The 24,485-nt window shown below is 43.6% G+C and overlaps 1 protein-coding gene across 1 annotated transcript in view; it reads right to left on the bottom strand.

The window, feature by feature from the left end:
• syne2b (spectrin repeat containing, nuclear envelope 2b) overlaps positions 1-22,109 on the bottom strand; it is a 106,596-nt gene extending 84,487 nt beyond the window's left edge. The window contains exons 1-24 of the mRNA XM_076749029.1: positions 22,022-22,109; positions 17,916-17,977; positions 15,271-15,366; positions 15,101-15,178; positions 14,816-14,908; positions 14,235-14,437; positions 13,472-13,671; positions 12,313-12,413; positions 10,225-10,338; positions 9,968-10,105; positions 9,362-9,526; positions 8,922-9,034; positions 8,166-8,334; positions 7,841-7,937; positions 7,414-7,613; positions 6,902-7,066; positions 5,995-6,135; positions 5,466-5,567; positions 5,152-5,325; positions 4,930-5,061; positions 4,583-4,737; positions 2,685-2,823; positions 916-2,169; positions 504-638 (exon numbers count right to left, since the gene is read on the bottom strand). Of these exons, the coding sequence (XP_076605144.1) occupies positions 504-638; positions 916-2,169; positions 2,685-2,823; positions 4,583-4,737; positions 4,930-5,061; positions 5,152-5,325; positions 5,466-5,567; positions 5,995-6,135; positions 6,902-7,066; positions 7,414-7,613; positions 7,841-7,937; positions 8,166-8,334; positions 8,922-9,034; positions 9,362-9,526; positions 9,968-10,105; positions 10,225-10,338; positions 12,313-12,413; positions 13,472-13,671; positions 14,235-14,437; positions 14,816-14,908; positions 15,101-15,178; positions 15,271-15,366; positions 17,916-17,977; positions 22,022-22,109 (4,314 nt within the window). The remainder of the gene's footprint in view (positions 1-503; positions 639-915; positions 2,170-2,684; positions 2,824-4,582; positions 4,738-4,929; positions 5,062-5,151; positions 5,326-5,465; positions 5,568-5,994; positions 6,136-6,901; positions 7,067-7,413; positions 7,614-7,840; positions 7,938-8,165; positions 8,335-8,921; positions 9,035-9,361; positions 9,527-9,967; positions 10,106-10,224; positions 10,339-12,312; positions 12,414-13,471; positions 13,672-14,234; positions 14,438-14,815; positions 14,909-15,100; positions 15,179-15,270; positions 15,367-17,915; positions 17,978-22,021) is intronic.
• Positions 22,110-24,485: the final 2,376 nt, after the last annotated feature.

Genomic DNA, 24,485 nt, shown 5'->3' with positions numbered 1-24,485 from the left:
AGATCAACTGGCTGCATGCCCATCCACCAAAGCACCGCTGCCAAGAATTTCATTTTAGCTTTAGCTACCTGCGCTTGATTTTCTAATCGGGACCTTAAGTGCATCTCACACTGCAGGGCAGCTGTGTTAAAGTCTTTCCTTGTTACTTCAAAACGTATTTGCTGCAAAAAGCCTGAGATCTCAGCTCTTAGGGCCTGTGAAATCAAACAAAGTCAATTCAAGAAAACCACATGACATGTAAGAACATACAGTACGAGTGCTTTTTATGCATGCGTATGAACAATTTATTGACATTCATATGTTAAAAAAAAACTGACAAAGGCAGAAAATATTGTAACAGTTTCAATGCATTTATGGTTGACGTGCACAAGCAATTATCTGACATTAAAACCTCAAACATGATAAGGCCACATTAAAACTATCTAATGTGACCAACTCCCTATTAACTGCAATTAAAACCACTCACATCAACACCAAACACCCACAGTAAGCTTGTGTCCTACCTCCCACTGTGTCCTGACAGACTCGGTGTAGAACTCCATGTCTCTGAGCTGTGAGGGGGTACAAAAGGCCTCCATGCCCTTGGCTGCTCTCAAGAACTCCTCCAGCAACTCTGGGTCCAAGGTCCTCAGAGTTTCCTGAGGGGAAGGGCAAAAATGATTATTGCAGACTGGTGTCTCGAAAATCTGTTTAATTCGGTGAGAAAAAAGAGCAGTAGTGTGTGTTACAGTGTTTTAAACTTCAAATGTAGTTTTCATGATCTGAGCGTCCTGTTTTAACTGTTACATCAATTGCAGAATACCAAAATTGACCTCTAACAGCATGAAAATCTAGCAGACTAAACCTTACTTATCAAGGTTACTCATTTGGGCATACTATTATAATACAGACATGATTATAAGTGATTACATTTACCTCTTTCACTGATTCTTCCTTGGCGAGTACACGTTTGTCCTCAAAAATGTTCATGGTTTCCCGGATGTGCTCCTGCAGGCAGTGCTTGGCCTCCTCAAAGCCATTTCTGGCCAAAGCCTGGGCCTTGGCATATGCCTCTGAATAGGCCTGAGGGGGTGCCTGGGCCAGGGCTGGAGGTGTAATGCACAGGTCTGGTGATTCAGCCAGGGACTGAGGCAGCACATTGACCTGGGAGTGGAGAATAGTTTGGGGTTGTTGAGGAGACTGTGTTTGAGGGTTTGAGTGTGCAGACAGTTGGGTCTGAGGTCTGGCCTGTGGGGGTGATTGAGCCTCAGACTGTGGTGCAGTTTGGGCCTTGGGTAATGGTGGTGACTGAGCCTGCAGATGTGGCTGTGATGGCAACTGTGCTTGAGGTTTGGGTTGTGGCAGTGGTTGGGCCTGGGGTTTGGTTGGAGAGTGAACCTTGGGTTGAGTCGGTGACTGAGCTTCAGGTGTTGGTGGTGCCATTTGGACTTTGGGTAGTGGTGGTGACTGAGCCTGCAGTTGGGGCTGTGATTGCAACTGTTCCTGAGGTTTGGGTTGTAGCAGTGACTGGGACTTGGGTTGGGATGGTGATTGAACCTTGGGTTGGGGTGGTGACTGAGCTTCAGATGTTGGTGGTGCCATTTGGGCCTTGGGTAGTGGTGGTGACTGAGCGTGCAGTTGGGACTGTGATGGCAACTGTGTCTGAGGTTTGGGTTGTGGCAGTGACTGGGTCTTGGGTTGGGATGGTGATTGAACCTTGGGTTGGGGTGGTGACTGAGCTTCAGGTAGGAGTGCGGTTTGAGCCTTCAATTTTGGTTGTAGTGGTGATTCGGCCTTGATTGGCGACTGAACCATGGGTTGTGGTGGCAACTGGTACTCAGATACAGGTTGTGGCACTGATTCAGCCTTGGGTTGGGCTGGCGACTGAGCCATAGGTTGAGTTGGAGATTGAACTTCTGGTTGTGGTGCTAACTGGGCTGGAGGCTTGGGCTGTGAAGTTGATTCTCCTATTGGTTGCGACTGAATCTTTGGTTGTAGATGGGCCTGATGTTGTGGATGTTGAGGTGGCTGCTGGAACTGAAGATTAAACTGATATTGCTGAGTTTGAGCCTGGGGCTTTACTTGTACCGATGGCTGCATCTGGATGTGTGTTTGGGACTGGGTCTGCAGCTGAGGTTGGATCTGGGGCTGTGAAGGAAGCTGAGGATGGGCTTGGTGTGGTGGTTTTGACTGTGGGGGTATTTGAGATTGAATCTGTGGGTGAGGGTGACGCTGATTTTGATGCTGATGCTGAACTTGTGGATACTGCTGAGACTGAGGCTGTACATAAGGCTGGGACTGACTTTGAGGCAGTGTCTGACCCCAAGTCTGTTGTTGAACTTGGCCTTGTTGTGTCTGGATATGAAACATATCGTAAGCTCTCGTCTGAGGTTGTTGTTGCATGGAACTCTGGGGTCTTACTTGGGGTAGTGTTTGAGCCCAGGGTTGGGTTTGTCTTTGTGGCTGCATCTGAGGCTGAGTATATGATGGCCCCATGTGAGAATATTCAGGGGGCCCCATCTGAGGTCCTAGCTGGGGCCCAGCTTGGGGCCACTGTGGTAGCGCCTGAACTGTTGGATACCCCTGAGACTGTGGAGCTTGACCTATTTGCTGAGGGTATGGTTGGGGAATTGGATGCCTCTGTTGGGCAATGGCTTGGTTTTGTGGATCCTGTTGGAGTGTCCACTGCTGGGGCGGAGACTGACCCTGGGAGTAACCTTGGGGGTAACATGGAGGTTGTGCTGTAGGCTGTGGATGCTGGACTGACATTGGGGATGAGGCTCTAACTTGAGTCCAAGTGGTGATTTGGCCCTGGGAAATATGGCCTGGGTGTTGGACCACTGCCTGAGCATGTATGGGATACTGAGTCATAGGCTGAGAATGACCCTGAGGCTGGACTACAAGTTGAGCTTGAGTTTGTTGAGTCAAAGGTTGGCCGTGACCTGGCTGAGCATGGGTTTGAGGCTGGACCATTGACTGAGGATGGATTTGAGACTGGGTTATGGACTGAGAATGTATTTGAGACTGGGACTTTGACTGAGGAAGGTTTTGAGACTGGGGCATTGACTGAGGATGGATTTGAGACTGACTTACCACTGACTGAGCATGGATTTGAATTTGGGTATGTGTTGGTGACTTTGGGGAGGGAGGCCTAACAGGGGCCCATGACTGTGGATGACTACGAAGCTGAATGTGAGATGGCACAGGAGGCTGAATTTGGCTCTGCAGTGGAACCTGCATGGGGGAAGTGGGTCTGACCTGAGCCCATGTCTGCACTTGAGCTACAGTTGGGCCATGGGCTACACCCTGTGGCTGTCTAGAGGGCTGAGGTCCAGCTGGGACACATGTTTGGGGCTGAGTCTGAACCTGGGACTTGAGCTGTTGTTTTGTCTGTGGCTGGGTCAATGACTGTGTCTTCATGGGGCCATGGGGCTGTGGAAGAACTAGTGTCTGTGACTGACCCTGGCTCACTCTGGTTTGGGACATGGTCTTCAGTGGTTGCTGACTGTCTGTGGTAGTGTGGGACACACTTGTGGACTGAACTTGCACTTGGACTGCTGTCTGAGAATTACAATGTGACTGCTTTGGGGCCTTTGTTTGTGGGAGAGGCTGAGCCATATCTACAGTCTTGGATTTAGCCTTGGTTTCTGAATCGGGTTCCTCATGTCTCACAACAGGCAGTGGTTGTTTTTGTTGCTCCTTCTGCAGCAACTGTCTCTGTTTTTGCTGTTTTTCCAGGTGCTGTTGTTGCTGATGCTTCTCTTTCTGTTGCTGATGTTGCAGTTGTCCTCGCTGCTGCTGCTCTAGATTTTCCGGTTGCTGTGTTCGTTTTTGTTGCTCTTTTTGATGTTGTTGTGGCTGTTCAATAAACTTTGCATGTGCCTCAGGCTGTGGACTGGCAGCTGTATCTTGTGAAACAACATGAACCAATGCCACTGTTTCTTTGTCTGAGTGTGGCTGTGTCTGTCTAGTCTGAATAGGCTCCTGAATGGAATCCTGTACTGGATCTGGAACTGGAGATTTATGCTCTGCTGCAGCTGCCTTCTGAAGCCAGGGCCGGTTCTTCATGGCCTGTGCCTTTCTGCTTTGAAGCTCCTTGGAACTCAGAGGCGATTTCCTAACAGGGGGTTGTTGAGGTAAAGTCTGCTCGTGGTGCTCTTGTGTCTGTCTGACTTGTGGCTCATCCTGTGTATGAGTGACTACATGCTGCTGAACTTGATATTGATGCATTTCTAGCTGCTGCTGTTGCACCACTTGCTGTTGTTCCTGCTTCTGCTGCTGTTGTGGTTGTGTTGGCCACAGCTCCTGCTGTTGCACATCTTGCAGTTGCTGTTGTTTGAATTCTTTCTGTTGTGGCTCTTTTTCTGTATGTCTTTCAAGTTGGTCTTGTGCTATCAATCCTTGTTCCTGAGTCTGCTGTTCCTTTTGTGCAGTGGTTGCTGCCCAGGCATGAGCTTGACCTTCTGGTGGCGACTTTGTCCTGGACTGCATCACAGCTTGTGCGTAGGTATATGGCATTGGAGGAGAAGTCATCTTTTCTTCTCTGTATTCCTGCACCACTATCTTTGGCACAAAGGTTTCATGACACTGATGAGAAACTAACTTTGTCTGCTGAGTTGGGTGTCTGATATCTGACTCTATCAGATGGTGAGGCTTTCCTGTAGCCTGGATAAAGACTTTTGATGGAGGAGGCCCTTCTGGGGGGCTTCTGCTTCTGTCTCGTCTGGCTCCCAGGCTGCTCAGCATACCTACAGCCTCCTGGAATTGAAATCACACACATTAGGAAAAACTGACATTGTATTTATTATACATTAATACTTTCTGCTCTGCCTCCTGCTGTGTCATTCTAGTTTCCTACTGCCTCAAATGCAGATCATACTAAGCTCAGTGGCTTGCCTTTCAATTTACAAAAAGATAACTGGCCTGTGACTGAGCAACAGCGGCTCGCACTCGGTCCTGCATGGCGGAGGCGTGGAGGTACTGGATGGGAGAGTTCTTCTGACTCGTCATCACCATGACCTGCAGGTCCTGCTCCTCTGTGACCACCTGACCTTCAAGCTGTAGACCACGGGATATCAGGACCTGGGGGGAGTAAACAATCATCAGCATTTACTCAATTACGTATAGGGTTTCTTTCTGTGTCTATTTCGTGGATCACGTGGATCATCTTACCTTGGCTCGTGGGTCTTGGCCTCGCTGTTGTCGCTCTGCGGCCCTCAACAGCTGGTAGAGCTCCCTAGCTTCAGTCTCCCAGTGGAGGAGTTCGGCCAGGCGACTGTCCAGACCTGACACACTGTGCTGCAGTTCTGCACATACCTGTTCTGCCTCAAGCATGGTTTGCATCACCTGGTGACATTAAGGTAATGAAGAGATAAACTAACAGTACATACAAAATGTGATGAGAGGAACAAACAATGAAGTCTTGAATGCTTGAATGAACACATCTGTATGAAGGATCTATAATAAAGGACAGAAATCATTCATACTTCAGGTATAGCGAGCTTCAGTTTCTGTAACTGATCTGCTGGGCATTCCGGGGAGGGAGTCAGAGCCTCCAGATCCACTTCTTTTATTCTTCTCATTATGAACTGAAGGGAGGAAAGCAATCGGTCAATTGTAGAGAGACGTATCTGGTCATCTTAAGTAAAATGGTCATAAGTGAGTAAAATGAGCACATGGTTCTAACAGGCTACTGACTGCATCCTGAGATTTGTTATTTCTCATTCTGATCAGAATCACATGTAATCATTACCATCTGTTATCAAAAGGTCTCACTGATTTAGTGGATTTCTAATCAAATTAGCTTAAAACTTAAGCCAAAATTTGTAATCATCACAATTATTGAAAAAGTTTTTGCAGACTTTTGCATACTGCTTTTTGCAAATAATCTTAACTTGTCCATGTGACATTTATCTAGAGCTCAGTGAGAACATTATTACAGTTAATAGTTGAGATCAGCTATGACTCTACTCCACTCTGTCAAGGTTTATTTATCTATCCATCCATTAGTCTTACCTGTATTCTTTTTCTGTAGGTGCGTAATGGAGCTGCCATGGCCTCCAGAGGCTCCTTGAGAATGAGAGAGGCTTCTCTGATCAGAGCTTGGACATCCTGGGGTGTAGCCTGGGTGTCAACACTGGGCGCAGCCACGCTGTCCTGGAAAAGGCACAAGAAAAATGTTAAATATCAGGTAGTTAACAATGAAAATACAATAATGAGACAAACAACAGAAGCTTGTAAAAAGCTGATTACTTGCCTTTAACAGACAAACCAATAAATGGACTGTTAAGTGCCAAGACAGAACAATAGCATGCCTATTTATTTATGGCAACATATACCAGAATTTTATAGGATGCTTGGTTCCTGTGCTGCCACAGCGATGAATAATACATTTTAATGATATAGAATAATTTCACAAACAATTCATTAGGTATTTATAACACCTGTCCATTATGCAACTTGAAAAATAATGAAGCTGTATGACAGTACAGTGTAATCAAAGACTATAAAAGCCTTGCTTTAATAATTGCCCACACACAATAAGCAAAGGTGGAGTACAACTTTCAGACTTGAAAGCACTCCTTTTATATCACAGCGTGGGAATAATTATGCCAATGGGACAATTAGAGCTGAAATTCCAAAGGCCTGAGACATAAAAATCCCTGCTGTCACTAATAACTTTGCTGTAAATAATCTCAGATGAAATTAGGGCATTACACTGGGACACAAAGCCACTCACCGTGAGGAAGACATTACACTGGAGAATATTAAATATGTAGAGGATATATTGTACAAGTTTTATCAAATATATTACCTGCAGTACTTTCATTTTGGTGAAATACACTGACGGGGAATTAATTGGCAACTAATCTGAAAAGCAACTGCTTCTCAGCTGCCAGGTTTCTCTTGTTCTGTAACTTACAAATGTGTTTCTCTTGACAAACTCGGCCCAGCGCATGTTGAGTCTGCGCAGCTCCTCCGCCAGGTTCCTGCTGGTCTGAGGGTCTGTTGACTCAATCAGGAAGTTACCCACCTCGTTCAGGTGGGCCTGTCGGGAACCCCACTCAGCAATAGACTCAGGTGTCACCTTAACAAAAACATCATGGCAATCTTAATCAACAGAGAGGAGGAATATTGAGGTGTGCATATAAAGTTGTGAGTCTGTAAGTGTAGGCCATTTTATTCCATTTCATATATTTCAGATGACCTTTTAGTAGATCTTTGCATAAGTATGTGCACTGGAAGAATGACTAATTTCATTGGTTGCACTGAGTCTTATTGGGTAGCACAAAGGAACCATAATTAAGTTTGTCTAAGTGATGAAAAAAGAAGCCCACTGAAAAGGACAGGAGGAACTAGCTGATTCATGAAGTGTGACTTTCCTGCCCCAAACTAAACAATATATAGTTTCATCGAATTATGTGTAAATAATACCTCGGGTCTGTGGCCATGGCTGTGCGTTACAGAGTCCTGCTCGAGCCAAGCCTGCAGGGAGCTGAGGCAGTCGCTGTAGGAGTCCCAGGCTGACAGGACCCGGCCCATGGTGCTCTTGGCTGTGGTCACCTCTTCCAAAACCACAGCAGTGTCTTCCTCCAGCTGTTTCACCTGCTGACTGACGTGGTGGTAATCTGCAGCTGTGGAGCAGAGAGAAAGCAATCAAACACTCACACTATGAACGACACTCCAAATGAATCCATGGAGTGGCCTGATCACCAGAGAAAGGCTTCAATCCAACTACAAGATGGAGAACAGGTGTGAAACTTCTGATCTGTTTATTCCAAGTAAGAGTCCCATAGAGTAACCTTCCATCAGTTAGGATAGATTAATTTAATAACCTGTCACACAGTCACAGAACACTTACCGAGGGCAGATTTGCTCGAGTATCTCTCAGAAACCTGTTTCAGTTTATGACGAGTTGCTTCCAACAAAGACGGTAGCTCCTGTGTGTTTACAAGCTCCTGTGTTTAAAAACAATTCTTAGTTATTCTTACACCTCTGGTTTGCTTGAGCAAAAAATGTAGTTGGTTCTAAGATTGTCCAGAAAGTGGCACCAGAGGAAAGGCCATGCTGTTACCAGTATCAAAAGGGTTGTTCCTCTGTACAGCAGCCAGTTTACAAATTATGCAATCACTCACAATAAATTACACAATGACATTAGATGCCAAATCTGAACAAGAATTACTCACATGCCATTCTTGTAGCAACACCCTGACAGCCTCCGGGGAGATATAAGGTCTCTTCCAGACCCGGAGCTTGGTCCTGATCTGCCCCAACAGATCCAAAACTGTGTGGCGGTGCTCCCGGTACTCCAGCTTGATCCCGTGGTACTTAGCAGACACTCTGACACTGGTGAATCTGATGAGGACGTCCGCAAAAAAAAAAACAAAAAAAAAAAAAACAGTTAAAGTGATAAACCATCCTCAATAACTGCAAACCGATGAATTACAGGACACATCCAGGGAGAGGGAATGTGAAACAGTGAAACAGTGCAGGTTAGGAGAGGCCACAAAGGGCAACAAAATTCCTAACAACAAATTTCCTGTAGGACAACTTGAAACCTAATGAAGTGTGCATAATCTTGTAAATGTCAAAGGCTCTGGAAATCTCACATTTCCATGATCCCGAGCCAACATTCCTACAATACAGCAGCAGAATCCACAAGCTTAAAGTTCATTTTGCTTCTCGTATCATTTTGTTAAAATCAAAACTGTCTAACTGAAACAACAACACTGGTCTTTCTTAGCGTGCCAAAGAACCATTTGTGGTGTGTTACCGTTTCAGATGCTTTTTTTTTTTTTGGTCTGTGCTTAAACAACGGCCTTGATTATATCCTGGTCATCACACGATGTACTACCTGGACATTTAAGCTTAAGAAAAACAATCAAATTCAAATAAAATAGTACAAGCAATTTCACACGTGCATGAACACACAGTTGGCTCACCTCCTCTTCAGTTCATCCATCTTGTCAGTAGGAACCATCATGTTTCCATATTCATCCAAGTTCTGGAAGGACTGGAAGGTCTTCACGTGCTGCGGCATCTCCTCCAGGCAGACCTACAGCAACGTTCAGCAGTGAGCACATTCCCACGCTTAAATATTCAGATATCCTCCTCCTTTCTTCTCATAAAGATCTACACTTTAATGCCTTACAAAGGAGGGAAGGGTACTAAAAAACATGAATTGTATGAATCTTAATATTCTGTTTGCCAACTGTCCTGAACAGTGAATGAATACTCAGAATAAGGGGGCTACTCTCCAGAGGTTATATATATCATAAATGTGGAAAACCCTGCTGGAGGAACCTGGGTTTGTGAAGTGCACATTATTTATATCAATTCTTAAAGTCATATAGTTTGAGGGTTGGATGCAGTAGATATTCACTTTGAGCAGCTCCTGTTTCTCCCTTGCTTCGTCAGCGGCTCGGCCGTGGTCCTGTGGGTCGCCCTCCTCTTCAGCCAGAGCTCCCTCTGCCTTCAGCAGCCAGCGACCCACCGTGTCCAGAGGAGCCGGGAGACTCATGTCCAACTCGATTTTGTATTCTCGTAGCTAAATGTGAGAACCAGAGGGAGAGAAGGTGTATTCCATTACAAGTAAACTCGGTGACTTTTGAATTGAAATGCATACAGAGACACATATAATGTGTTTATAGAAGAATACAACAGAGAGGCACATAAATACTGTGTGCGTCTATATGGCTGCATGCATAGACTGCATACTGCAACAGCTTTAAACCATGAGTACTTTTAAGGTTGCTGGCTCATATTATGTTTTTACATTCATTGTTACAAGAATTAAAATGTGTTGTGTTGCATATATTTAAATAAGACATTGTAAATATTTATTATTTTGGAAAAGCTAAAGATCTAACTGAACTAAAAACTACCAAAACTAACTAAATGAGAATAAAAGGGTTGAAATGCATCAACATCAAAAACTGTGCAAGCTTTCCAGTTTTTCAGATGGAACCAGAGATTTGAGGGAACTGACCTTTTCAGTGAGGGTGTCCCACGCCTCTCTGAGAGCTCGCTGCTCCTCGCTCACTTTCGGGCTTCGTCTCATCGCTGTCAACAGAGGCATGATGGGACGCCGCTGCTCATTAAAGGACACCAGAAAGGTATGAAATACCTGAGGGGTGTAAAATGAAAAATATCAGCTGAATGTATCGCAGTTATAAAGACAATTACGCAGTAACACTTTAAAATGGTTCAGTGTCGTGTCTCGACAGGAACTCCCTGGACACGTACGTGGTATCTCTCAGAGTAGCTCTCTCCCTCCGTGGAGTCCCATCCCTCCAGCAGCTCGTCGTAGGCCTGAACCAGCCAGCAGGTCACTTCCTTTGCCTTTTGATCAGGTGACGCCTGGCAACATGAAGCACAAGAAGCAGTTATTGACTGAAGACGACTGAACGAATCCAGCTGTTCATTTCTTTACTCAATGTTAAATACAGGTTTATACCAGTAAGTCGTGATCATTCCTCTTAAAATGGTGTTAGCAAAGGAAATAAACCAAAAGAGTTCAGCTGTCCCACAGGGCGCCAACACCAGTCATGAGACAGCAGCTGGTGTGCCAAAAATCTGTTGTGCTTGAAGCGAGCCTGTACACAACAGAGATCCAAGTCTATACAGAGGTTTCATTTTTCAATCCTAAGAACATGGCAGCATGTACAACAGTCACCTTCTCTACCTCCTACTGTCCTGTAAATGAGGATGTCTGAGGTTATACTGTTAGATATTCTTCAATGCTATGTCTGTGGTTTGTATATACTATAAAAGAATTCAGTGTGCATTTAGCTTTATTTGTTTTAATTTTGTGCATTATAAGCAGAGCAAGAGCCACTATTTTCTGGATATTTTCAAATCCAGAACGTTTTCCAGACTCCTGGGTCCTCCGCCCTGCAGGGTGTCTTTCATTGCAGGATTATTACCAAACTCTAAAATGAAAACTCCAATGTTGACAGCAGCCTTATCCAACATGCGCACATGTTGTCAGAAACCTGAGCTGACAGGTGTTTTGTCACCGTGACTGATCTGTCACGAGTTCTGCGGTAGGCGACACCAGCAGGCTCTCAGTGGGTGGAATAGCTGCACTGCACAGTCGTCTCGTGAGTGCTTTCTTCATCTCATGGGAGGCAGGGGAACACACCCTCGCAGTGGGTTTGGATTCCTTCCCAGAGAACAGGGCAAACTAGTTTGATTCTGCATGATCAGTCCTGCTCTTAACCACCATATGATTTAAAGGTAATCTTGGCTTATAGCAACTGACTTTTCATTTGAGTAGCTGCCGTACTGTCCCAATAAACAGCTTTCCTGGCACGTCTCTACGATGCATAATCGTCAGCAATATAATCTAAAGTTATCTGCGCGGGCTGCAGAGGTTTGGTGCAGCTGATTTATGCTGTGTGACATGGCAGTAATGAGGCTGACAACTGTAAATCAGCAAGCAGGAGGGTTTCCAAACGCAGCGCATGAACGGAGAAAAACATCAGTTTAAAAACCATACAGCAGCGAAGAGGGGGTGTGGCATGCAGCTACAGCACATTCAGACTAACGTCAAAAAAACGGCATGATGTGGGTTTGTTTTACAAGTTATTATACTTTTTGAAACATTGCTCTCACTGGTTGTAAAACAGACATTTTTGGCTGTGTTTATGTACCACTGCAGCATCCAAATCTGGCTGCATTTGTTTATTCATTCGTTCATTTTCGATGCAAACCACACCTTTAAAAAAAAAGCTGGTTTCCAAAAACATGATGTTGTGGGGAGATTTACGCCGACATTAAAGATTAAGTCCAAAGTGTCTCTGACTCGATTGCGAGGTACTGTAAGTGGAAGGTGAGTAGGTGGATGAAAGGTGAGAAAGGAAACACAGGTGAGTCATGACTGCCAGGTCTACCTGTCGCAGAGGTGAGGCAGAAATAGCAGGAGTGTAGTGAACAGGCAGATCGATAGGAGAAGGACTCTTGGGAGGAGCCAGGTATTGAGTCTGGAAGGAAAGAGAGAGAAGAGGAGACAGACGGCTGTGTCCATCAAGAAGACTAGAGTCCATTTCCGACAATGCATTTTATTGTTGTACTGGGAAGCAGCCTGCCTCTGATTAGATTTTTATCCTTACTGTCTGACTAATCACCAAATCAATGCTTCCTGAGCAGTTCAGATAAGACAGAGCTCAGCTGCATCCTAACTGTTGACACTGGGCTGCGGTGGATAAACTGCTGAGCAGAACCCAGAAGAGCTCCACTGACATTAAAACTGCTCCACAAATGCTGCTGCAGCGTAAAACGGTGGCCCACGTTGCTTGACGTTCGTCTAAAAAACAGCTGAGTGATACAGACCTGCATTTCCTCCTCTGGCACTGGCAGGTCTCTGGAGTACTGCAGGAACTGAGCCACGTAGGTCATGATGGACTTCTCATCAGGGTCTCGAACGTCCACATCTGCATCGACAGCACAATCCTCCATGATGAGTGTGAAACTACAACACCACTGTCAAAGGTTTAGACTAACACATGAGTAAGCTCCTGAAGCAGACGGAGTTCAATACTGGAATCTGAGGAATGGAGGTGCAACATCTTGTTCATAAAATCTGCTGTTAAACCAACAGGCAGAGGAGAGTGAAACAAGTGAGGGTTTTATCTAAGACTGAAGTAAACAAGCAGCAAGTGAGTCAGCAGACCATCGTCATCCCACTGGCCCCCAGGCTCACTGGGTACAGCTCAGTCACAGCATGAAGCTGCACTCTGCACACAGACTCATGGCACCGGGTCGATTTAATGCTACACAAGCAAGTTAGTGAGACAGTAAAAGATCAAAACAGACACAAAATGAGCAAACAACTGAAACAGAGCCTTCATGGAAACTAGCAGAAGTGCAACTGGGGGGAACTGATTGTGGAAGACTGACTAATATCCCATGATTAAAAAGACGAACACATTGAATCTGTGCTGTGAAACTCAGAAGGTCGTCAAAATGTTTCTGCACCACCATCAACTTGACTTTTCCTGCACGTGCAGCACTTGAAACTATGGAAACAACTGGAACTGCGATGTCCAAAAAAAACCCACCAATGATGACAAAATGGAACTCCGTTTTACACATTTTGACAAATTTGATAAAATGTCCACATATAAAAAAATGTATTCTGCATCCAAAGACATCTTTACATCTTCGGAAACATTTAGTTTTCAGGAGCTCATCGTCACATTTACTAAAAGCATTTAAGACAGTGGCCTCTGGGTTCACAGTAATACAGGCCAACAGAAAGAACTGTGGCTCTATCAGTGAACACCTCATCACAGCTCAACATGCCTTCACTACTCGTCAACACAAACTTGAACAATTAAATCTATATCTATACAAAGGCTTCATTAACAAATAGATATACATGAAAAAAAGATTGCTTTTTAACAACTCTACACGCTGCTGCTGCTGCTGCTGCTGCTTTGCAGTCACTGGTTTCTGAACTGGTCGAGCGAAGTGAGGCTGAATTACTCACCGTCAGGCTCCAGCAGTCTGGGGATCCTCAGCTCCTTCTCTGCGATGCGGAACGCCTCCTCCAGGTTCTGCTTGTTGCTTCTGGTTCTGGCTTTGGACAGATCCACCAGGTCAGGCCGCAGAGCATACAGGATGGCCAGGAAGACCACTCCAGTCCTCCAGCTAGCTTTGAAGTCTTTCACATTTAATGTACAGCCAGCTCTGAGGAAAACAAATCATTTATTTCTAAAATGTGCATATTAATATTTCTTTGATATATTTTTAGTATAACAAATAAATACTGGTAAATGCATTTAAGGTATGTATCCTTCAATGTCTCATTATAATTCTTATGGAGCTGCACAACTACATTACTGGCTTCTTTAGAGAAAAACAATAAAAAAGCAAGTAAGCGGAGGCATCTGATAATATTTCAAACATCTATAAATATGTACTAGAATGAAATGGAACAAAAAATACCATTAAATTCTAGTTACACAGGAATATATTTCAACAGACTCTGGCAGGCAAAGCATCTGAACGCCTACAGCTCAGACACTAAGGCCCTGATCAGGTTTTGGTCTTTAGCCCAGACCTGGAAATGACCGAGAGGTCCCTGTGTGAGGATATATCCCTCCTGACATCACATACTTGGCTCACAACAGAGGAGTTGCATCAATTACAGGTTTTCAAAGCTCTGACAAGCCGATATATCAACGAAACCCCATTTGAAGCCCACAAAACGCACATGGTCATTAAGACCATTCAGTTGACCGGCTGCTTACTTGTGGCACTGCTCCCGGACCCAGAGCAGCAGGGCCTTCTTGGCAGACACCCTGAAACGGTTGTGTAGTGGTGAGCCTCTGGGAGGAACGGGACTGCTGCTGGCCGAGCGGCTCGACAGGGTGGAGCGCGAGTCCAGACTGGTCAAAGACTCCATGGAGGACTGACGGGAGCTGAACGACAGGCCGCTGGCCAACTCCTCAATCTGAGGAAACCACCAGCACACAGTTTCTGGGTAACATTTTCAGCATTTATATTTGGAAACCGAGTAAAAGCTAAAAGAGGTGTAAAATACTACGGAGAAGAAAAAAAAGACTGGACAAAACAAGCAGCAAGACGAGGGAGCGGCAACCATTTCTAATGCAGAGAATTAGAAAGTTAACATCAGAAAAACTACATCATCAACATACTCCTGTAGTTCAGCTTAAATAATTGTGATTAATTTCAGCATTGCAGCTGGTTTCCTGCTTCAATAATTTGGTCCAGTTGAGAAAAAGAAAAAAGATCGAAGTGGAGAAAAACGACAAGGAAATATGAAACAAAGGAAAACAAGAAGCAAATCTGTAAAAAGCAAAAAACTCACATGGTACTGCAGAATGATGGTCCATACGAGGCCCAGAATGATGGACGGTTTGCCATCAATGATGTCAGGAATGTGTATGTTGACGAGTTTGATCTGAGGAGAGCAGGACATTTTTCAGTTACGTAAAGTCTCAACTGATGCAAGAAATCCTTGTTTAAATTAAATCATCTCATAATTTCATCTGGACTGTGCAGCAGTTATCGCATTTTACACTTTAATATAAGTATTAGTATGACATTAAAGGACAAAATGCATCATCAGAGGCCTTTTCAGTGGATTATTTACCGATTTCTTCTTCAGAAAGGAAAGAGCTTTCTCAATGTTGCTCCTGTGCTGGAACATTCCCCTGCCTCTCTCCCGACTCTGCAAAACAACCAGAGAGTCAGGCAGTTGGTTCATTAAACCGTCGGCGGCTGAATGGAAACATGTTTAACGCTGAGCTGAAGGACACTCACGAGGCGCTGGCCGCTCATCACCTCCAGCAGGTCCAGCAGCTTGGAGCCATCACGGAAATCATTGAACAGATCCACGACCATGCACGGTGGCCTCCGCTGTCACAACACACATTTTCTGTTCTTTATTTTCACATTGGCACCAATAAAACACTTGTGTGTGTGTGTGTGTGTGTGTGTGTGTGTGTGTGTGTGTGTGTGTGTTTTAAAAATGTGTTCCTGACAGAAACCAGTGAGTTGCGTGCCTCAGCTAATCGATGACTTGTTCCCTGTGACATCCAATCAAAACCAACTTGTGCTAAAAACAAGGCTGTTTGTTAGTTTGTGAGAAGCTAACGGTGCGGAGATGGGACATCTTCTCCCGATAACGATGATTATTGATTATCTGACCTAAAATCTATGTTTTGTCTGACATGCAGTTGGACAAAACTCATTCCTAAAATGAAATTCCTGTGACACCACTGGCACTCCTTTTCTCGGGTCATATGATTGTTCAAGTTTTAGAATGATCCAGACCTATTCTGTTTGGCGTTTGGTAAATGTACTTATGAAGTTAACTTTGAACTACAGGCCATTTATCAACTTACTGACAGACACACTGGTCTGAAATTAGCTGAGCAGAGGTCTAATTGTCCATCAGACAACAGTGATAAGTTTATATTTCAAAGTTAAGATGTCCTGAGTGGAACAAATCTTCATCACATCCTGTAATAACCAACCTCAATCCTTTCTTTAAATTATGTGCAAAAAAATATTCCACAAGAGCAACACACACCTTAGTTCCTCTAATAATTAATATTTCCTTTTAGCTGCAAACCATCTTTAATGGAACCTGGTGCTCTGTGACCTTTACTAACCTGACAACTGAGGAGAAACTAATATGAAAACAAACAAAGTTAACTCCCACAAGTCCCACAGCCAATGATGACGTGAACAGTCTCATTCAGTCAGCAGAAGAGAATAATCACCTTTCTCCTCCAGGTTGTTATTGAACATAAATGAAATGTTTGAACGCTGCTTGTACTGACCCTGCCTGTTGAATGTTACTTTCCAAAGTGGACATTACGGAAAGAAAAGTACTCACATGTGACGCAATGTGAGCTCTAATGTGAATAAGCACCACAAAGGATTAACAGTGATTTCCACCACTCGGTCCAACGCTGAGCCCTGAGCTGGGGAGACGTCCGGTGGGTGGATGGAGGGGCGTGGAGGGTGGTGGAGGGAGGGGAGGGTGGTGGCCGTCTGTTGCTGTCTGTCTGTGTGCTGTGAACCTTGCTCCTTAATGCTATATTTATGTCCCCAGATCCCCACCTCCACCCCGCTGTCCTCCACTGTCATTCACAGCTGGCCTCTAACGGTCTGCTGCTGACTCATGTGAGGACGCCGTCTGAGAACAAGACAGCGACCTTTTGCAACAATGCTGTCTCAAAAAGGTATTTTACAAAATCCACACTGTGTCAGATTTCCTGGAAATGGAAGCTGTTCACTGGGAAAAGGCTCATGGAATCATTTTGGTTCCCTTTCAGGTCTTTCAGAAGACTTTGATGCCGTCAGCTGATCACTGAATGCCTCACAGACTCATAACAAACCGCCACAATATCATAGCTGATGTCCTTACAATGGATGCTATGCATCACAGGTGGCTAATATGAAATCAAATGTGCTGTTGTGATTTTTCCCCAATGTGTACACAAGGGTGCAAAACACTTAAATACTTATAATCCAGTGTTAAGATAAATTAACTAAATCAATTATTTCGAATCAAAAGTTGAAAGATTAGAAAAGGACGAGCATCATTTTGTGTTTACTATGTGACACTTTTATTCCCTGATTTCCCAACAGGAATCATTACATTGCTTCTTCTATCACAGATTAGTGACTCACCACAAGTGAATTTCCCCAGCGTGGGATCAATAAAGTCTTATCTTATCTTTGAGCAAACAACGGTAATATTATTGATTGCAAAAAGTCCTTTCAAGCTATTTTTCTGACATATTCTGTATGTACACACTGTACATAAGACACATGAGTGACTGGAGTTTACTGGTTGTAAAAACATCTTTACTGGAGCAGCTGATTGAAGTGCACCTTTTCAATGAACCAGTTTTTATAGAGTGGGAATGTGTGTGCACATGAGTATACGTGGTGATCCATCAGCTCATGCCCCCACATGTTCCCGCTCACCTACATTTTGTTATTAAGCTGCATCAGCTCCGCTCGCTCGGGGAATGGAAATCACCATGTGAAATTTAAACTACGACTGGATGAAATGAGCTCCATTCATCTCTGCAGGACAGCGGTGTTATTTCAGCGGTAATGAAGAGCATAAAGATGAAACTAGCTGTATGTCGTAAGATAACTAAAAGGTCACTATGTTGGGGATTGTTGTATTCATAGCTTACACAATCCTGCATTTATAGTGTGGCCAAGCTAAATATGTATGTTAATTATGATTAGACTGACTGTTCAGTTGCTGATATTCTACAACGCTTTGAGACACGTTTGTATCCTCGGTACACTGATGTAGACTGATCCTTCAACATGTTACAGACGTTATGTAGATGTTGTCTTCGTGGTTTTATCCACCACAGCTAATAACAATAAATCACCTTCAACTTCAAGAGGTCAGAGTTCAGAGATCTGCTCACCTTTGCCAGCTGAGCGTTGACCCAGTTGGTGAAGGTCTTCTTCTGAATCTGCTCTTGTTCCACTGTTAAAAAGAAGAAACACACGATGTCAAGATTAATTTACATCACCACATCAAAAGCAGTGCAGCTAAGGTCATGATGCTATACAGAACCATTTAAACTGAGTGTAACAGTAGAGCGGTCTCTATGTCTTAGATGCAAATATTATTAGCCACAGCATGTGCTGTACATCTCACTGGCTAAGACAGCAGTTAACTGCAGGCAGCATGAGACTGAAGAAGGCTTGGACATTAGAGACCAGGTTCACATCCTGCCTCATACAGTCACTGTCAGTTTCCTCTTAAAGAAATGTCCTTTACCTTCACAAAGAAGTTTAATGCATAAATTTAACCAATCAAGACTCATATCTGTCTTTTTCAAATATTCTGTCAAACTTCTTAATTTTTCATTTGAGGTACAAGACGTTGTCATCTTTAACCAGAAACACAGTGTGTTTGAAAATGTCACACAGAACAGCTTTTCACAGTTCTACAACCTCATCGTGTGCTCACTGGTTTCCTCTGGATGGCAACATAAGGCAGACTGAGCTTCCAGGATACTTGTGGAGGAATGAATGGAGGCACAAATCAAAGCACACTTTGTGTAATCTGTACCTATTCGCTTGAGTCAGCTAAAGGCCTCAAAATAGTTTAAATCTGTTCAGTAAAGTCACAGAGGAATCATTTCATTTAAACAGCAGGCAGTCATCGTTCTGTACACCTACTCTATTGAGATTAGCCCGGTGTTTAGATCTATAATAACCTCGGCTTTGAAAAGCAGGTTATTATCGTAGCTCGGCCGGCACCCAGGATTACTGATAAGGTTACTGATAAAGGTAGAGCCTCTGGATAGGAGCCAAACCCTGTGTTTCTATTAACTTTTACTGTGACTGCATGCTACTGCGGCTGTTTGCAAGTAAACCGATAACACTGTTTTTCTAAGATGAGGCAATACATTATTTTACATATGCCCACAAATGCCTTGCACGGACAGAAACAGAAACACATGCATTCCTATACAGACCAGGTCCAACACCAAACCTGACTCTCAGAATGAACTTTCCCTCAAAAGAGAAAGAAGACTGCGTTTGTTTTTTTTATTTATCTGCTAATAAAAATAAATAATGACACAGCACTGTTCTAAGCAGAGCTTCAAGCTTAAAAAGGACAAAAATGTCTGTATTCTCCACTCCCACAGAAGTCTTTCCTGTGTGTACAGCTGTGGATCTACTGCCATGCTGCAGCAGTCCACCTAGGATGAGCATTTTCACATGCTAACAGTAACACCCATGCATTGTGGCATTGTGCCTTCACAGTAAATCCTAGACACGTAGTTTTGTTCTGTATGAATAAAAGTCACTACCATAGAGACAAGTCAAAAAACTCACCCATGGTGGGATTACTCATGCTGATTCAACAGGGAAAGTTCCCAGGTCGGAAACCCTGGTGCATATCTGTTCAGATCAAACTATTCTATGTAGAAAACACACATTTTAACGCACTGACTCTGAATGCTGCAGATCCATGATCACAGGTGAAGAGATGTGAGATCTGAAATTAGTTTGACAGCAGTTCTTGTCTAACCAGCTAACAGTCACACATTTCCAGCCTGCAGGGAAGCAGGTGAGATCAGTGGGGCTCCACCTCTTTAATGTGACTCACAGAGGCCTGCCCAAACAAGACCTGCAACAAGCTTATCCTCCTGCAGCCTCCTGGGTACTTCTTTATGCTACATACGCTGCAAAGTGTGTGTCAAATGTCAAATGCTGTGAAGAAACAGCATTGGATTTCTTACCTAACCTAAGGTCTGCACATGACTGAACCAAACGAGGACAGGGGAAATGAGGGATGCTGAATTGCCAAGATGTGATGTTGAGGTTGAGGAGTGTTAAGATGGTCATGACCTTCTGTTCCAATCATTAGCATTGTTATCAGTTTCTAATTTCACTCACTGTTTAACCTCTGGCTTTGTTTTAGATAATTATTCTCATTTTATTACTTTGCTCTTTAGAAAACAGACTTCACCTTTAATAGCATTCATCAAGTTACGGTCTAATTTAAAGTTTGTTATATTCCCCTGTGAATCATGACTTGGTTCTGTTCCATTCGGCTCTTCTGCAGACACACAACCATCCATGATAGAAATCAGACAGCATCATAGCCAATACTGAATAAAATCAGAAGATATACAGGTATGAAGCAATATGAGTCACTGTTTGATTCATATATGACTATCGAGGATGTTGACATTCCCTGACGACTAATTAGAGATAGGACTTATGAGACTAATGTCACAGAGTCTTGGCATTTTGCCACTGAACATAGTTTCATACTGGCTTTCCTCGTGAGGAAATGGTGACAAAAGCTACATGAATCCTCACGTTTTATCCTCACATGAGACACATCCTTCTTAAGCAACCCTGAACCCGCCTGACTGTTTTGATACAGTTAATCACTTTAAGAGCATCACATAATAAAACCAGATTATAAGTACTCTCTACAAGGAAGTATTCTTCTCAGCCCTGCTGAAACACTGAAAACACCCAACATGCACACACAGTATGGGCTATTTTACCGACATTCTTTCATCATTACCACTTCAAATATGAACAGAAAAAACAAGACTTTCCCACTTATTTAACAAGCTGGCTTGTCATGGGGGCGTCAGGCTTACCTCATTGTACCAGCTGGAAATGGCATAGATGGAAAAATGTTTACAAGGCCTTAATAAAAACACTGTGTTCTAAATGTGGAGAGGAAATGTGGGAGGTCATGTTCTAAAATAGTTCAGTAGAGAACTTTGCAAGAGCGGACCCAAAAACTAAGGAGGAGAAAGAGACTTGAGGTGGGGGGACAGAGAGAGACAGGCAGCTGGGAGAGACATCAAGGTATCAAGAAACGTGGGAAACACAGGCAGAGACTTAACATCCTGAAACAATCCACATAACGAATATAAGATTCAAGAGTGGATCAGGGAACAGGTGGAGAGGCACGGAGCCTGTGCTGCTGTCTGTTCGTGGTGCTGTAACACAAGCACAAAGGGGAGATGGAACAGAGTCAGATTTACTGCCTCCTGGGCAGATAACCTGTCCTCCCCGCCGGCCTCAGAGTCTAACTGCAACATTGCCTGTGTCACCAGAGAATCAACTTTAACAATGAACCAGGTCTGACTAACAACTCGACACACTGAAGATCAAACAGAAATCAAAACCTTCCTGTGAATGTGACACATAGCGTGGACCCTGAATTTGTATGTATGTTGTACCACAGCTGAGAGACCAACATGTAAGCTACTTAACGTCAATAAAGCTGAACTGAACTGAAAACTAGAGGTCAAACATAAAATCTTACAGATAAGGTAATACATAGAACTGATTCTAGACTCTATGTCCTACAAGCAGTGAGAACACAATCAAACGACACCCCCAGCGCATCACAGCTTTGCTTCAAATGTTCAGATATGCCCTGGGAGTCAGCAACTAATGAGCGAGCAGCCTTTATTATCTCCTCCACCCTCCTGCTCTCTCCCTCCAGATGGCTCTTTGCAATATGAGTCATGTCTCTGAGAGCAGGGGTTCAGTTTCAGCAGATTAAACCAAAAAAAGGGACAAAAGTGAAACAGGACAGAGCCAGCAGCGGACTGAGACGGAGTCATCACACAGTGAGACACATAACTGAGGCTTAAAACTGATTATGTTGCCAGAGAAACCAAGATAAAACACTGAAATCAAGACATGGGGCTTTTCTTTTTACAGTTACATGACCTCAGACTTGTCTCGGGTGAGCAAAGACCAGAAACAATGAGCCTTCACTCAGTTTAGCCTGAATGCTTGTTGAAGTAAATCACCAACCTATAAAAATAGTACAGTTGCTGTCGTAACCTATAATGGAGACCAAAAACAGCATGAAAATACCTGCCCTGCTCTTTACCTGCAAAATGAACCCTTTAACTAAAGAACAAATCTTACAAGCAGGACAGTAAAACCACCCAACCACAATAAAAACCAACATTACTGTGCGTTCAGTGAGAAACACTGTAATCTTCGCTAGCCGCAGAGGGACACTCACCCTGCAGCAGCATGTGGACGTTGTCGATGTCCAGGGGGATGGACCCCCTCTCCACCAGGTCATCTCTGCAGTAGAAGTCTGACGACATACTTTCTCATCCACTGCCTCCCGGCAGCATGGCACCGCTACAAAAGAAAGAGAGGAGAAAGCAGCATTAGTGTATGTGCAGTCCAGTGTGGCTTCAAAGTGAAGCATAACAGTCTCTGCAGGGCTAAAGGTTTGGTTCCACTGTGCTCAAATTTTGGGTTCTTAAAGCTGACTTCTTGGCCAGAAAAGACATCCTAACTAACAACGCAATTTCTGCCAGCTGACAATCAGGACAAATAAAAGTTACATATTACACAGTATTTATTCAGTGTTTGCCTGATTTACTCACAGTGGCATTGAAGCAGATATTGATAACACATGGAACAGTAAAAACAGGACTATAGACACATCACCATGAAAATAAGTTGAGAGCTGCATTTGAGTAACACTTGACTGACTGAACATCACACAGTAATTACCTGTGCACTATTTGACATAACGCATTTAAAAACATGCGTGAAACAAATAAGCAGTGATGAAAAGCAGAGATTTGAAAGATGCTGCAATGGAGCAGAGAAAGGCATAATTTCCCAGCACGCTGTGAAAATGCAGTATCATCCCAGGCTATTTTGCACGATAATTAACCGAACAGGTAGAGTCTGCCTCAGGCCAAGCTGTATGACTTTAAAAATACACGGTGAGCCCCACCCTGCTCTCTAGGTTATGTTTTTCTTTCCTTCATTCCTTTATTCGTCAGTTCCTGTTTTACTTTGAAATACTCAGCTCTTTCTAATACTCCCTGCCCTTGTGCATTTCCCACCTGTGTGACTGTCCACCCCGCCCTGATCAGCTTCACCTGTCCGTCATAATCTTCCCTCCCTGTGTGCTCCCCTCTCTCAGTGTCAAGCATTTTTCCTCGTGTCTAGTTTTACCTTGACCTCGCCTTTTGTCTTCTCCTTGCTGGATGTGCTTGTCTGATCTAGTCAAGTCCTGTCAGTTTATTTATACAGCACACTTGAAAACAGCAGGATGTAACCAAAAAGTACTTTACAGCCAAGGCAGGTTGTTTAGAGTGTCTCAATACAGGAAGACACGGTTAAAACATAAAAAGTACACAGAAGACAAAAATACAATAATACAGAGAAGGCACTAAAAAATGGTGAAAGATGATAAAATCAAAAACAAAGTGATAAAATAGGAAATGAGCATAAACAGAATCACTTCGACAAATAGCATGATAAAATCACAATCAAAGTAATAAAATAGAAGAAGACCAACAACAGATGAAAAACACTAAGAGGATGCTAGAAGTAAATTAAGAGGTAAAACCTTGGGGCTGCCTCAGGTGAAACTAAAAGCAAGTGAAAAAGATGGGTCTTTAAAGGTGGAACAGGACTTAATGCAGGACGGGAGATTATTCCAGAGGCTGTGAGCAGCAGCAGGAAAAGCTCAGTCACATTCGGTTTGAAGAAACGAGTGAGGAAGTGAGAGGAGTAGCTGTGAGGACGACCGAAGTGACCTGGCAGAGGATGGAATTAGCAGGTCAGTAAAGCATTGAAAACTTCATCCATTTAAGGCTTTACAAACATTTAGTGAGTTTTTAAAATCAATTCTGCATTTTACTGGTAACCAGAACAGGTGTGATGACAGCTGCAATTTGGACCACTGGGAGTCAGGTCGTCATCATGACAATCAGAGAAAATCTCTTGGCATAGCAGCTTTTAATCTCCTGTCTGTAAAACTGCTGAAAACAGGCCAAAGAAAATAGTTTGTGCTTTTTATTGAGCACCCATGTGCCAGGTATCTGTAAACTGCTTTTGGCAAAAAATCTGTCTACTAGTTCTTTAAAAAGCAACACAAATGGGTCAAGACCATAACTAACAACGACAGATACACACAGGAAGAAAAAAGACCAACAAGTTCATGAGGGATCTTGAGTTTAACAGCCATGTACCTCCACCAAGACTTTTTCAACACATCAGCAGAAAACACATCACACACTCGATCATCTTTTATAGAGCAATGAAACACCTTTCTGTCAGTTTATATCGAGCGCTGGATGAAGGGTGCTGGGCTTGTCTTGTTCTGTCTCGCTCTAGGACACGAGTAAGTGAACTGAGAAAAATGTGTGACATGTCTGCTCACACAAATCACCCTGTAAAAAAATAAAGGTGCCTTTGATTTGACCAGAACGTCGCACAAACATGACTGACAGTTGAGGAGAATGGACAGGTGAGTGAGGCTAAAATAAAGCAGTGTGAAATAGCACAAGGCCTCACTAATATGGCAGAGTAAATAACAGAGCAGGTCAAATAGTATCTGTTCATTTGATCAGCTTCCCCTTAGCACTGAAAAAGAGCAAAGACACACATAAAAGCACAGTATTCTTTGGTAGGGGCTAACGGACATGAAGCCATTAAAGGTCAAAGTGTCAAAA

This window comes from Chaetodon auriga, chromosome 14 (assembly GCF_051107435.1).
Source record: "Chaetodon auriga isolate fChaAug3 chromosome 14, fChaAug3.hap1, whole genome shotgun sequence".
NCBI classification, from domain to species: domain Eukaryota; kingdom Metazoa; phylum Chordata; class Actinopteri; order Chaetodontiformes; family Chaetodontidae; genus Chaetodon; species Chaetodon auriga.
This window is presented reverse-complemented; position numbering and strand designations above follow the sequence as displayed.